The sequence below is a fragment of the Cydia splendana genome, chromosome 3, assembly GCF_910591565.1.
Source record: "Cydia splendana chromosome 3, ilCydSple1.2, whole genome shotgun sequence".
Classification (NCBI taxonomy): Eukaryota; Metazoa; Arthropoda; class Insecta; order Lepidoptera; family Tortricidae; genus Cydia; species Cydia splendana.
Window position 1 is genome coordinate 11,783,918 of NC_085962.1, and position 13,283 is coordinate 11,797,200.

General features: G+C 34.6%; 1 protein-coding gene across 3 annotated transcripts in view; it reads right to left on the bottom strand.

Annotated features, from left to right (window-relative positions):
• Positions 1–2,034: 2,034 nt before the first annotated feature.
• LOC134806792 (hemicentin-1-like) overlaps positions 2,035–13,283 on the bottom strand; it is a 181,021-nt gene continuing 169,772 nt past the window's right edge. For 2 of the 3 annotated variants that reach the window (XM_063780153.1, XM_063780152.1), the window contains exons 12-17: positions 11,678–11,900; positions 10,116–10,331; positions 9,773–9,901; positions 6,915–7,010; positions 2,872–3,014; positions 2,035–2,230 (exon numbers count right to left, since the gene is read on the bottom strand). In XM_063780153.1, coding sequence (XP_063636223.1) covers positions 2,126–2,230; positions 2,872–3,014; positions 6,915–7,010; positions 9,773–9,901; positions 10,116–10,331; positions 11,678–11,900 — 912 coding nt within the window. In that variant the 3' untranslated portion in view covers positions 2,035–2,125. The remainder of the gene's footprint in view (positions 2,231–2,871; positions 3,015–6,914; positions 7,011–9,772; positions 9,902–10,115; positions 10,332–11,677; positions 11,901–13,283) is intronic. The other variant, XM_063780154.1, reaches the window with a different exon arrangement.

Below are 13,283 nucleotides of genomic sequence, written 5' to 3' on the forward strand. Positions count from 1 at the left end.
TCTTATTATTATACATCATCAAATTTATATACTAAGAGATAAATTATGTTAGCTTAGAGCCTGCCCACACTTGTTCCCTCTTAGTAAACAAGTGTTATTACGAAGAAGTACTTTAATATTATCTACGCTTTTCTTCTATAATATTTACATTTTGAGTTCATATCAGTCATTGCCTTGAAATATTATTATACTACTTATACACTTAAAAGAACACAAACATTAATATTTCTTTAAATACATAGGTATGTATTTAATAATTTGACTTCATCATCGAATTTTCTCCAAGAATAGTTTGACGCACATTAAATATCGACAAAATGAATAAACTTTACTATTTAAATAAAAAAAATACTGTTTTTATTACTATTATTCAAACAGGGAAATAACCACAAATGGACATTCATTAACACAACAATTATCAACATTATTATATCACGAGTAAATAGGTATAGGTACACATTACACAACGTGTAATGGAATATTTCTACGTATGTACCCGATGTACCGTCAAACTAGCAAACTTAAAACTTTGCCTCCATTATCTTTGCCCAAGAAGAAATTTATAAAAAAATCGTTTATGTAGCCAAATGTGTAAAAGTACTTTATATTATTTGTGACAACACTACATAAGTAACACACAATATGATGATTAATAAATCGTGGGAATTTTCAGCGTGATGTCAAATACCCTACATTTGACATCACGCTGAAAATTCCCACGATTTATTAATCATCATATTGTGTGTTACTTATGTAATGTGCGGGCAAAATCTTGTCTGAAATAGACGCAAGTTTAAAAAAATAAAGAACTCACATATTTTATCTTATTTATTTTATCACAAAGTTGCGGGCAAAGTTGGCTAGTTTGACGGTATGTATTTATTTCCAAATAAACTAAATACACATAAAATACAATAACATTAACATAGGTTAATTAGATTAGACCTATCGTAACGATCATAAATTATTCAGATTTTAAACAGAATATTGCAATCTACTTACAATTATTTATTTTAATGGTATAAGAAAACGAAATATATATTTTGCAATAAGTATAGCAAGCGGGCTCCTCGGTACAAAAACAGGTCTCCGAATTATTAACTTATATTACCTACCTTAGTAACGGTTATCGCGCGGTGATACATAGGTAATAGGAAAGATAACAAATGCTTTGTCGACGGATGATGAATATAGTTTCGCCATGTCCGTCTGTCTGTCCGTCCGTCCACGGCTTAGGTGAGACCGTTACTGCTAGAAAGCTGAATATTCGCATAAAAATATGTTTTTTTTTTTAAATTAAAATTGACAAATTGACATTTTAATCTACATATAAATGCGAACAGCAATTAATTAAAAGGTTAGACAAAGGCTCCTAAGACCATTTCGGTGCAGCAGCAAGCGGTCTTGTATGTGTTTTACTGACTCATTTGGCCAAATGGCTGAAGTACCTTCTTATGTGAAGTCATATATCCCCTCTAAACTTTTTGATAGCGATGGCCGCTCATTTCGTGCTCGGAAGACATCACTAAACACAACGACATGGTCACAGTCGTCGGTCGTATAGGTACTGCTTGAACGTAAGAAAACGCTATCTACTTATTGGAGGATCTCACGATAACACGATTTATGTCATACTGTCATGACGAAAGTACTGCGTAAGGTACATCCAGTTTCTAGCAAATCCCATTTTCTAGGAAAATGTATCCCTAAATATCATGTAGCCGATTTGGTGGAAATCAAGCATCTACGCGTGAGCGTCATTATTAAACTCGTTTAATAATTGGTGTCTAGAACCCACGTATCTAGGAGACTTAATTTCCCCGGTATCGAGTCTACCAGTCGGGATACCTAAGGAGACATCCTTGGCAGTAATAAAATTTACCGAGAGCCACCCTTTATGCAATTAAATTGAAAAAAAAAATTGCCATCGTTTATGTAAAAAAAATGCCTGCGTATGATACTCTATAAATTAAAAAATAATAATCAGAATAGATGCTAAAATAAAAAGGGGACCGAGATTGCCCACTACCTACTTATATTAAACGGCAGTTGACAGTTACTGATTCTCGTAATTTTTTTATTAAATATTCGTAAATTAATCTTGACTAAACTTGAATACCCAATATTAAACGCAACTTTCTTGTTGAGCCGCCAGTAAAGGCGTTCTCGTCGTAACCACCTCTCGATGCGACCTCACCGCGCCATTGACACCGCTTCGACCAGATTCACTCTGAAAATAACCAACACATTAGCAAAACAATCACGACTATCACCGCGAAAATTGAAGTTCGAAAATTGCGGGCAGTTTTCTCTGTCACTCTTATTACGCTTTCATTGGAGTAAAAGAGAAAGATCGCCGCAATTTGCGAATTTCGGTTTTCGCGGTAGCCCCTCAGATTCGCGCCCCAATCTGGTACATCACGTCACACAAAGTATTCATTATTTTCGTAAAATTTACTCTGTCCTTCTGATTCGTGTTACTGTAAAAACTAGTATCTGATTTTATTCTTTCATGCCCACTATTTTTGGAACAGAAAAGAGATTCCGGAGCACTAAGTGATCCTTAGCTTGTACCACTTTGAGTTAGCGGACACTTTCGACAGTCAACGTCTACGTCTCCCAGACGTATTTATAAGGGTGAAGACCCTGGTTATTACGGACTTTAAAGTTTGTATTGATTTTGATAACTACTACTTGCTATTTAATTAGCCGACAATTATTACAATATTATCATTAAACTAATCAACATATTACCGACTGACTAAGATGAAATCGGGGTTAATCGATCGCCGAATGAATAACTTAAGCAGTACCTAAGTAGTTATAAGACAGTGCTTATATCAAGTGTTAGTAATGTGATTTATTATCTACCTGTGAGTCAGCGTAAGCGGCGTGCTGTGATATAGGCGTGGTCGGTGACGTGCGTACGATGCTGTGGGCGCTGCCAGAGTGTTTCGGCTCGGGCGACGCTACCACAGCGGAGTACTGCGGCGGGTCGGGCGGACAGTTCACACCTACACACACGTTAGTAAGCAGTGCTTTCAATTTTTAGCACAATATCGCCAAATCGTGGGCAGCGTGCCTAACAGTCGCGCATTTATTTTGGCGTGGTCAGCTGTGCTGCTACAATGGCAAGTTAACAAGCTAATGACTGAAAGCATGTTTTTATTGAACAATAACCTAGTACTTTATTCCTGTAAAATCGTACATCGTAACTATTATTAGTTATTTCCAGAGAAAGAATCAAAAATACCGAACCACGTCATCAAAATGGCTGCCGCCTCATTATTATTTAAATTTTAATCAAAATGTATTAAGAATAATCTGATTTTGAATAAAAATTATATTTACCTAATTTATATAACATGATTAGGAGTTTTAGATGAACAATGATCAATATTTTAAGCAAAACTTAAAATTAAGCTGAGTTAGCAACATAAATGTTAACATCATAGTAACAAACTAAAATAGAAACGAAACAAACTAAAATAGAAACAAAACAAACTGCGAACTGAGGATTGAATAAGAAATGGCATAGAAAGAGGTTTCCGGAAAACCGACTCATTTAAAGCAACAGTGCCCCTTGTTACTGCTGCTGGTAATCAGATTATTCACTGCCTGGTGGCGAGCGAACCATCGACCCGTACAAAACATAAACAGAAGAAAATAAACAAGCTTGCCACTAATCCGTGGAAAAAGCCGGACCGGCAAAAAGATAGCTCGCTAATAAGTAAAGTTTTAAAGTCGGAATGTCGAAGCCCTGACGTAAAAGTCTAAGTAAACACTAGTTTTAACTTCTGGCATTCAGCAGTTTGCTGCCAACATCTGGCTTTATACGATACAAGTTTCGTTGCATAGGACAGTGTTTCAGAGAATAGGTATGTGTTATGGCAGAAAAGATTTATAACTCACGAAACATGTGTTTTTTGAAGTTTAGAAAGGAGATCGCGCATCTTGGTTTATGAACGTTATGACGTAACTATGACAAGTTTTTTGTCTATGGTGGAATATTTAACATCAGTAATAGGTGAGTATAATGTTAACACTATCATAATATATTGTAATTTTGCATACTTAACTATTGTAATGTTATGAATTTCAAATGAGGAACATAAATAATACGAATACAATTTTAATGAGTGCCTATTATTACAGTATCCATAAATAGATATGCTGTCGATACGCGACATCAGTTTGGTAGTATTATATAAATTTATATCCATGGAATTTGATCTGGGGCAATATGAGAATCAAGGCTTCATTATTTTGTCCCATTAACAAAACTTTGAGACAAAAGTTAATTTTGCCGCCGTTACTAATTAGCAGTGCTGGATTTTTAACAACTGTCTACTTAAAACAGAGCCCGGTAACAGACGGACGGACAGATGGACAGACGGAAGGTTGGACGGCCAGCAGAGCTTGGTAATGGGGTTAAAAATAAAGCTTATCATATAGTTTGTTATTTGTAAATAATATAGATGGAGTTATTATAGATCAATTATTAATAAAGTATTGTTCGCGAACCTAATCAAATCTTGCTGATGTACCTAACTATTGTAATTAATTACCGTTATAAATTACGCATAAAGTTTGCATAATTGACTGGTAATATTACGACTATATTTACGGAACTTTAATAGAAAAAGACTCAGAAATTACATAATATAATTGTCATTCTAAAATAATATAAATACTGACCGTATAAAAAAGTCGTCATTTTATACCTACCTTTTGTACCTAAGTGCAGTCACGCACGGGCAGACGCGAGGCGCACTCAATACGGCAGCCGCATAATTTACGTATAGGTAGTTCGAATATTGAACACTCATACCTGTATAAATAATACATTTACAGTCTATCCCGCAATACCTATATTACTTATAGATGTTTACGGTATATTCAGCAACAATGTAACCAAATATTCCTCATATAAACACCTCACCTTATGCACACACGGTGACGGTGCACATTTTTAGAATCGCGTAAAAGTATAATGTTAAACTGTAAAACAAAACATACATTTCGCGAAAATACTTTGTTTATTTCAGCAGTAAAGGTATAGTACCTATAGATGCTGATTTTACAAATTGTTATCCTCGTTTGTCTTGTTTAACGCAAACCAACTAAATAGACTCAATAACAATACCTGTTCGCTGATTACAGCTCAGTAAATTGAATTGTTGACTTTGTCTCGCTCATAATATTATAGGCTTATCAGACAAGTCATACTTCTAAAGATCTATAGGTAGGTATTACATAGTATTATTACGTTAGGTATGTACTACATAGCATAATATTAAGTACTGATTAAACTGGCCAAGTTTATCATAATGTGATTAGTGTTTAATGGATAACGGCTTTAATGACAATTTACTGAGGCGATGTTAGAAAACTCCCTGTTTATTGGTACAATAATTGCATAACTACTGTATATTATTTCACACATAATTACGAATAAGTTTGTTTATTTATTTAAAACTTTATTGCACGTCAAAAACGGTACAAATGGCGGACTTAATTCTCTACCAGTCAACCATAGGGCCAAACAGAAAAGTGTGAGAACAAGTATCGTTTAGAAGCAAACAAGTATTACAGAATATATACGTATACATACATATAAGTACCTTATGTATCGTAATATGTATATAAATAAATATATAGATTTGATATCAATATGATACGATCATTCACGTGCAAAATACATTGTGAGTCGTATTATTTACACAATACATATCGTCGTATTATCATAACGACAACAAAATTTTAACAAATTGAAAAATCAGAAAACTGTTCTAGAAAATTGCTGTGAGAATTCTTCGCTACAAGTTGCAAGTCACACAATAACTACGACCGTAACGGAAGAATAAAAGAAAGGAAGCATTTTGTACCTATAGTTGAAAGAGCTAACGAACGCGAACGATAAGCCATAAGACTACACGAGTCGTAGGCGTGAGCGTCGCGTAAGAGTGGCGTGTTACGAGAGGCGTAGAGTTCTGGATACCAAGCGTCACGTAAGCGTGATCGTTGTGTTTACATATAAGTTCTTCATGCTTACGCCACGCTTACGGCGCGATTCGCAAAATGAATTAGAGATTCACTAGATATGAAATAGTAAAGATATGTGACGTTCCACGGCAAAAGGTACATTATGGCGGCTGGCGCTTACGTCGCATAGCGCCGCAATAATATTAGAGCGGCGTTAATAATAGTGTAAGCGCCAACCGCCATTGAGATACCTTTACACGTGGGGTGTCACATATCTTTACTATTTCATATCTAGTGAATCTCTAATTCATTTTCCGAATCGCGCCGTTAGGCCAGTCGTAATGTTGACAGGGATCTCATACGCTACGCTACGACTACGCTTCGAGTGCGGAGTCGTTTGAACTTCTACGTGTGCTCGTAGCGCTCTCGTTCTACGCGCTTCTTCGCGCTTACGCGACGCTCACGTATACGCCTCTTGTGCTGAAGGCCTAAGTATTAAGAAATATAATGAAACTGATAGTTCTCTGAATGAAAACATAAATTAGTATTCAGATTTTAAAAACAGCCCTGTTTTGATAATGATGACACACGTGAAGAGCACTGCGAGTCGTTTGTAATTAATATCAAAACTTTACAAAAATCTTAAAATCAGAATATTTACAACTCCTAGAGTGGCAGCCAATTTTCACAACGTGCGAATACTCATGCTCACGTTAATAGTATTATTAATATAAGTACCTACGAGCATATAATAATTTCATGTTACATCTAATGTCATTAACTTTCCAATTAATTTGTAAATACTAAGACGAAAACGACCTTCTATTTTAACATCATTAAAATACCTGATTCCTAAACGATGGTTAAAGCAAGCGGAATTGTGTTACTTCAGGGCGCGACGATTCGAATTGACAGTAATTGGTATTTACCTTTACTTAGGGGTATTAAGTCTGGGTTACGCTCGTCGCCGATGGGGGAGCCTCGCATCAGCGTCGCCTTGTGGGTCTTCGATGGAGGTATGGTTACTGTGAAATAATCACATGGATTAGATATGAGATATGAGCATAAGTTGATTATTGCTAGAACAAGATCTGATAATATGACAATTAAAACTTTGGTGTAAATAAAGGTGAAAACAATGAAATTATATCCCGGTAGACCCGTTAGTGTAATTAAATATGTGTACAAAACGCGAGAGTTTAAAGTGTAAATACAGATGTCAGAATAGCGGCTATATGTACCTTTAGATAATCAAAGAAAATGAGGTACACGGGGTCCCTTTGTTTCACATAAATTTGTAAGTCATAATGTATTGTTTGTCATATCATCATTAGTCCTAAAACTGAAACCTTTAACTTTTCAGGATTTTCGTAAGGTTATCCTATAGATAGGTTAGGTTAGGTCTGTTTTCAATCCTGAAAAGATACGTGTTTCTAAACCAAACAAATTATGACTAACTAAAATGCGAACAAAAAATACATTAGGTATGACTTAAAACTTTATGGGAAACCATAGAGACCCAACGACGCATATTGTAAATACCTCCTTTGTACCTACCTCAGAAGGTCGTTGAAATATAAGAGGTCTAAGTACCCGCCATTCTCACGCTCATGTTTTTTCCAGCGTAAGTATCATTTAATCTAATGAAGTTTGACAATGCTCTGTCCATTCAATTAAGGTTGCAACAATCCCATGGAAATGTTTCTTTAATAGCCCTTTCTCTTATCTTTTTCCTCGTGTTCCGCTAAGGGTCGACCTTTTTGATATAATCTTTAATTAAATTGATTGATGCATACCATGAAAATGTAATTATTTTAAGCTTTCGGAGACAGTGGTGGTCTTTATGTATATATATCATTAATTGTATTATTCAATCAATCATAGGAAAAGCCGCTGTCAATAAATAATTTATTAAATTGTACAACGGGACTTAATCGCGTAGGTATATCAATGCCCGTTTAATAATTTAATAATGTGTAAAAATCGTAAAAGTTCAAATAAATAATTTTATCGTTTAGTTTACTTGGAAAATGAGTCATACCAACAGCAATATTGCATGCTGTTATGAATTAGGTACCTAACGACGCGATTCGGGAAATGAATTAGAGATTAACTAGATACGATATAGTAAAGATATGTGACGTCCCACGGGTAAAGGTACCTTATGGCGGTTGGCGCTTACGCTATTATTAACGCCGCTCCAATACTATTGCGGCGCTATGCGACGTAAGCGCCAGCCGCCGTAAGGTACCTTTTGCCGTGGAACGTCACATATCTTTACTATTTCATATCTAGTGAATCTCTAATTCATTTCCCGAATTGCGGCGCCAACCGCCATAAGGTACATTTTGCCGTGGAACGTCACATATCTTTACTATTTCATTATCTAGTGAATCTCTAAATCATTTCCCGAATCGAGCCGTAACTTTGTTGTAAGGCCAAGTTTTAAAAAATTGAAATGTAATGTTAAATATAAATCCATGATATTGCAAAATGCATACAAAAGTATAACAAAAAAATGCTAGCAATTTCTATAAGGGGAACAATGCAATAGCAGCAGTTTTAAACGAAGCTGACGTGACTGTTCAAACACCGCTCTGCAGTCATACTGGAATGGAATAAAAACCGATGTTTACACTGCCACAGTTATATCCCGACGTGGAAATGGATTGTTGGAGTGTAAATCAGCCTCTATGTAAAATGCAAAAACTATTTAGTTAAGGGTGGTAACGACTATTATTGGGCCTTTGAAGCGTTTAATAATAACTGTAGATTTATAGTTACCTATTTAAAAAGGTTTGATTACAACTCGATCAATGACAAAATAAAACAAAGATGTTAATAAATTACTTATCTGATAGAAAAGGTGTAAGTAACATGTATTTTAATACTGTAATGAAATAAACAATAAGTTTAAAAATGAGTAGCTGCTTTGAATATTAAGGGGGTTCCCTCCCCACTGAGTATAATTCCAACAACCATCGAGGCGCTGGTTTTCAGTACGGACATGACTTACAGCTAATAATTAACTACACAGATACAATTAGATCAAAACCTTTTAATATAAATGACATAGGTATATTATAAAAATATGAAGTACAATCCAGGTTATCATAGGGAAGGTACAAAAACTGTAACGTTTAATATGACGAAAATAAATAATGATAAATAAATAAAATAAAATTTTTCGAACATCTTTGTAGTTATTTGAAAATTATGATATATTTGTGTGAACGGTAGTGGTGATGGAAATAACGTAGGTATCAAAAACTGCCAAGAAATGCAGCGGTTTGGTGCAACTTTTGTCATGTGGATACATCTCAAACTTTATTTTAATTTATTGATTTAGATTTAGCGAAATTCTTCCCAATCATCGGGGATACTTATTGAAGCAGAAACCCCGCAGATTTTTGCAACCTATTATTACAAACGTTTTTCTGATAAAAATACTATTATTGCATGACTCGATAAAGAAAAACATATTAACAAATGAAAGTCAAAGGTAGACAACAGGCGGGCTTATTGATTGTTGTTAAATAAATTAGATATGTGAAAAATAGTTATTCCAGAATTGTAGAAATAATGTTTGGATATGATTTAATTCACTAATTATTTGATTTAAAATTAGCTAATCCGTTTCCTCGCTGAGCTGTTTTTTTCTAGTCATTGTTTAATTATGACTGATTAAAACTCATAAGAATCCATACATTGTTTAGTACAATGCCGTTTTTAGTGTTCCATGGAAAACTTTGATCACGGAACACTTATTTTTACAGTATATCCGTACCTTCATAATCTCTTGCCCTTTGACGTAACCTCGTGGCAACGAGGGCAAGGCACAGCACTATAGCCACGGTAATGGCGGCCCCGAGCACTCCTCCCAGCGCCCAGTTCACCTCCCACGCCTCCTGAGCCTCTGTTCGAAACAATACAATACAATTTATCAAACTTGACCCGTTCAAAAATTATTGGCGTTCGATTTGAAAACGGTAACGTTAGAAGTTAATGTACTAGTTGTGCCGATGACATAATTATATAGATATATACGCATACTTTATGTATATAAATACATTAATAAAACACTGAACTATAAACTTTACAATAAAATTTAACTAATCAAAACAGTTTACCTGTCCTAGGTGACAGTCTGGGCGCAGTTTCTACGGTTAACGTGACATGTTCTGATCTTCCTCTTGCATTTACGGCGTAAACAATTAAACGTAACTGCCTCTTAGCTCCTAGTCGTCTTAGATTCCATAAAGCTATACTATTAGTAGTATTAACTACCAGTCCTTCGTTAGCCCATACTTCTACTAAATATACACATTGGAGGCCACCTTCATAACCTAAAAGGAAAAAATATATTTTTTAACAATAGAATTTTCAAATTGACGACCTATTTTCTTGCTTGTAATAATATATACATAAAACCAACAATTTTTTAGTACATTTTCTTAACAATCAGCGCGCACGTATTCAACATATAAAAATACCAATAAAATTTACAGATTTCCTCCTAGAATCAATCGGACATTTTTTAAAGTTACTTCAGAAGAATTACAGGTTAAATTAAAACCGACTTCGTAAAGGTGAGGAAATTCAGCGTTCACGAGTAACCTTTCGCATTTCATAGTAACCTTTTCAATTTTTTTTCAAGTAAAAATTATCAATATTGTTTTAATATGGTAAGTCGTTTTCAATTACGTCGTAGCTTCATTTTAAGTTTAAGTTCTTAAGTTTTCTAATGCCTTATTCTTTATTCATAGCGAAAGTATTTTCATAGTAAATGTTTTAAGAAATGAAATAAATAATAGGCACACTCTTCTTATCAAGTAAATATGTACCTAAGCCACATATTAAAGGCCGGAGCCACCATAAGAAATGGGGCTTTTTGAGATGTTTAAGACTTAACTAGTAATTCACCTAGAATAGAGACTTTTGCTATAATTTAACAATTCGTCAAGGGTCGTAATTCTTACCTAACCTGGACTACATTGTTTAATTAATAAGCTCCCTGCTCTGCCAAATAATTAATTTACTTTTTAATGGCTCTACCTAGTACGAAAACAAAGTGTATAGCTAATTTTTTATTACAAAGGTAATATTTCTGAAGTCGCCATCCGAATGTCGCATTTAGATCAAGTTATGCTGAATATCAAATATGTACTTAATATTTAATTCTGCATATACCCACTGTACATTATATTATTGGAGGATAATTAGTTAAGTTAATAGCAAAATTTTAAATCGAATTGTTATAATTTTCCAGTTCAATGTTAGTAGCACCAAATACGATTACGGTTATGTGAATAATTGCCGCATTGCTTTTGCCAAGTGCTCGTTAACCTTCACAAGCCCTCGAATGACAGAATCGACCTTTAAGCAATCATTACGAGGGACGACTTAGACTTTTGATTATACAGCAATTAATACAGCTGAAAATTTATATAGAAATATATATTTTTTACATTAAGAAAAAGCTTGTCACTCAGGAGCTATAATTGTTTTCTTATAGAAACAGAGACTTTTGAAAATTATTTAAATGAAATGTAACTACTTACTAAATTTTTTTTACACAAAACTCGAATGAGATGCAAGGTTTAATCGTAGAACGCATTTTATTGGTAATAAACCTTTTTACGTCTCGAATCTTCATTCAAACGAGATGAGTACGAGGGAACAAAGTACATACCTGCTACACAAACTAAATCCAATGAGTCATCAGTTAGATTGTAAACAGTGCAGTTATAAGGTGCCTCTGGCCTAGTGGCAGGCAGTATGGTGTACACACACGGCGACACCTGCTGCCCCGCCAGGTTCGACGCGCGGCAGAACAGCGTTCCATAATCCACATCGGATACTGGGGTAAATGTCAATACAGATTTGCCTTCTTTTGTTTGGACAGTGAATCGCTCCTGGAAAAGAAAAGTATAGTCAAGGACTAGGGTCTACACCCTTTGTAAATATTAATAATTTGTGTACGTAACTAGATAACACGGTGTAAATATTGTACTTAAATTGATTTATTTCGATAAGCATTTTCAAATATCGGGAATTTGAATCTGAATAACCATGTTGGTTTCAGAATTGAAGAAAGGTTTTATCAAGTCGAGGTCGTGGTTGACAGTTTTCTAATATCAATAATTGGTTTACTGGTTACTATGTAAATGAGAAATTAATTATTGTGGTGGGTTCCGGACATGTAAATGGAAATGCATAGTGTATGTATGATAGTTTTATGGTATTTATCTATGGGCCAATAGTTGCCTGATAATAACGATTTTCATTCATTCATTCATAATTATAATTGTATGTAAATAACATCATTGCATCTACCATACCAGAGAAAACACTGACAACTTGTTAAGGAGTAGTCATCTAAAAGTGGTACTTACATAATTATGTAAAAATTTAAAAGTGGAAAAATTACTGTCTTGGGTGAGACTTGAACTCACGACCCCTGGATAGATACTCCAGTGCTCTTATTCTAAGCTTAATAGCATCGTTCGCAGACGTATCTGCTTGTTAAATTTAAAATTATGTAAAAATTGTTTTTGTTTTGGGCGTAAAATTACTTCATAACTTCTAGAATTTGAAATTATTAGCTGTTTATACGACAAATTAATTTAGTTTTTTTTTTCAAAATACTAAGTTATTGCTTGAATTTTATTTTTTATTGAGGAACAGAAAAGCGGACATATTGACCTTTGTATTTATATTAACACTGAAAATATACCTAAAGGGGCCCACTGATTAACAGTCCGCCGGACGGTATAGGCCTGTCAGTTAGAAAAAAAAATTGACAGTTCCGAACAACTGACAGGCCGATACCGTCCGACGGACTGTTAATCAGTGGGCCCCTTAACTTTTCATCCAAACGAAACTATGAAGGTAGGTACCTATAATATAACTCTCTGTACAAAAAATGTATTCACAAAAATTATCCGTGAAACGTAGAAAGAAGAAAGTAACAAAATCCTTGTAGCTTCTTAGAGAATTGTAGGCCTCCAGCGACGTGTTTTAACCATTATCCCAAAATTCATATCAGTTGCTCAAGGAAAAAAAGGGAGAAAAATAAAACGGTCCCATTTACGCTCCTTGCGGCATTCCCGGATTTGCCGCTATTTGACGAAATTGTTCCGTTTGTTTAAACCTAGAGATATTTTAACATTATGATTCAATTCAGGTATTCTTTGTAATCATTGGTACGAACGATTTTTCAATAATCAGCCTGGAAATGAATGGCGCTCTCATGTTTACAATGGGGACCAGATAAAATATTATTACTTCTGGAGCCG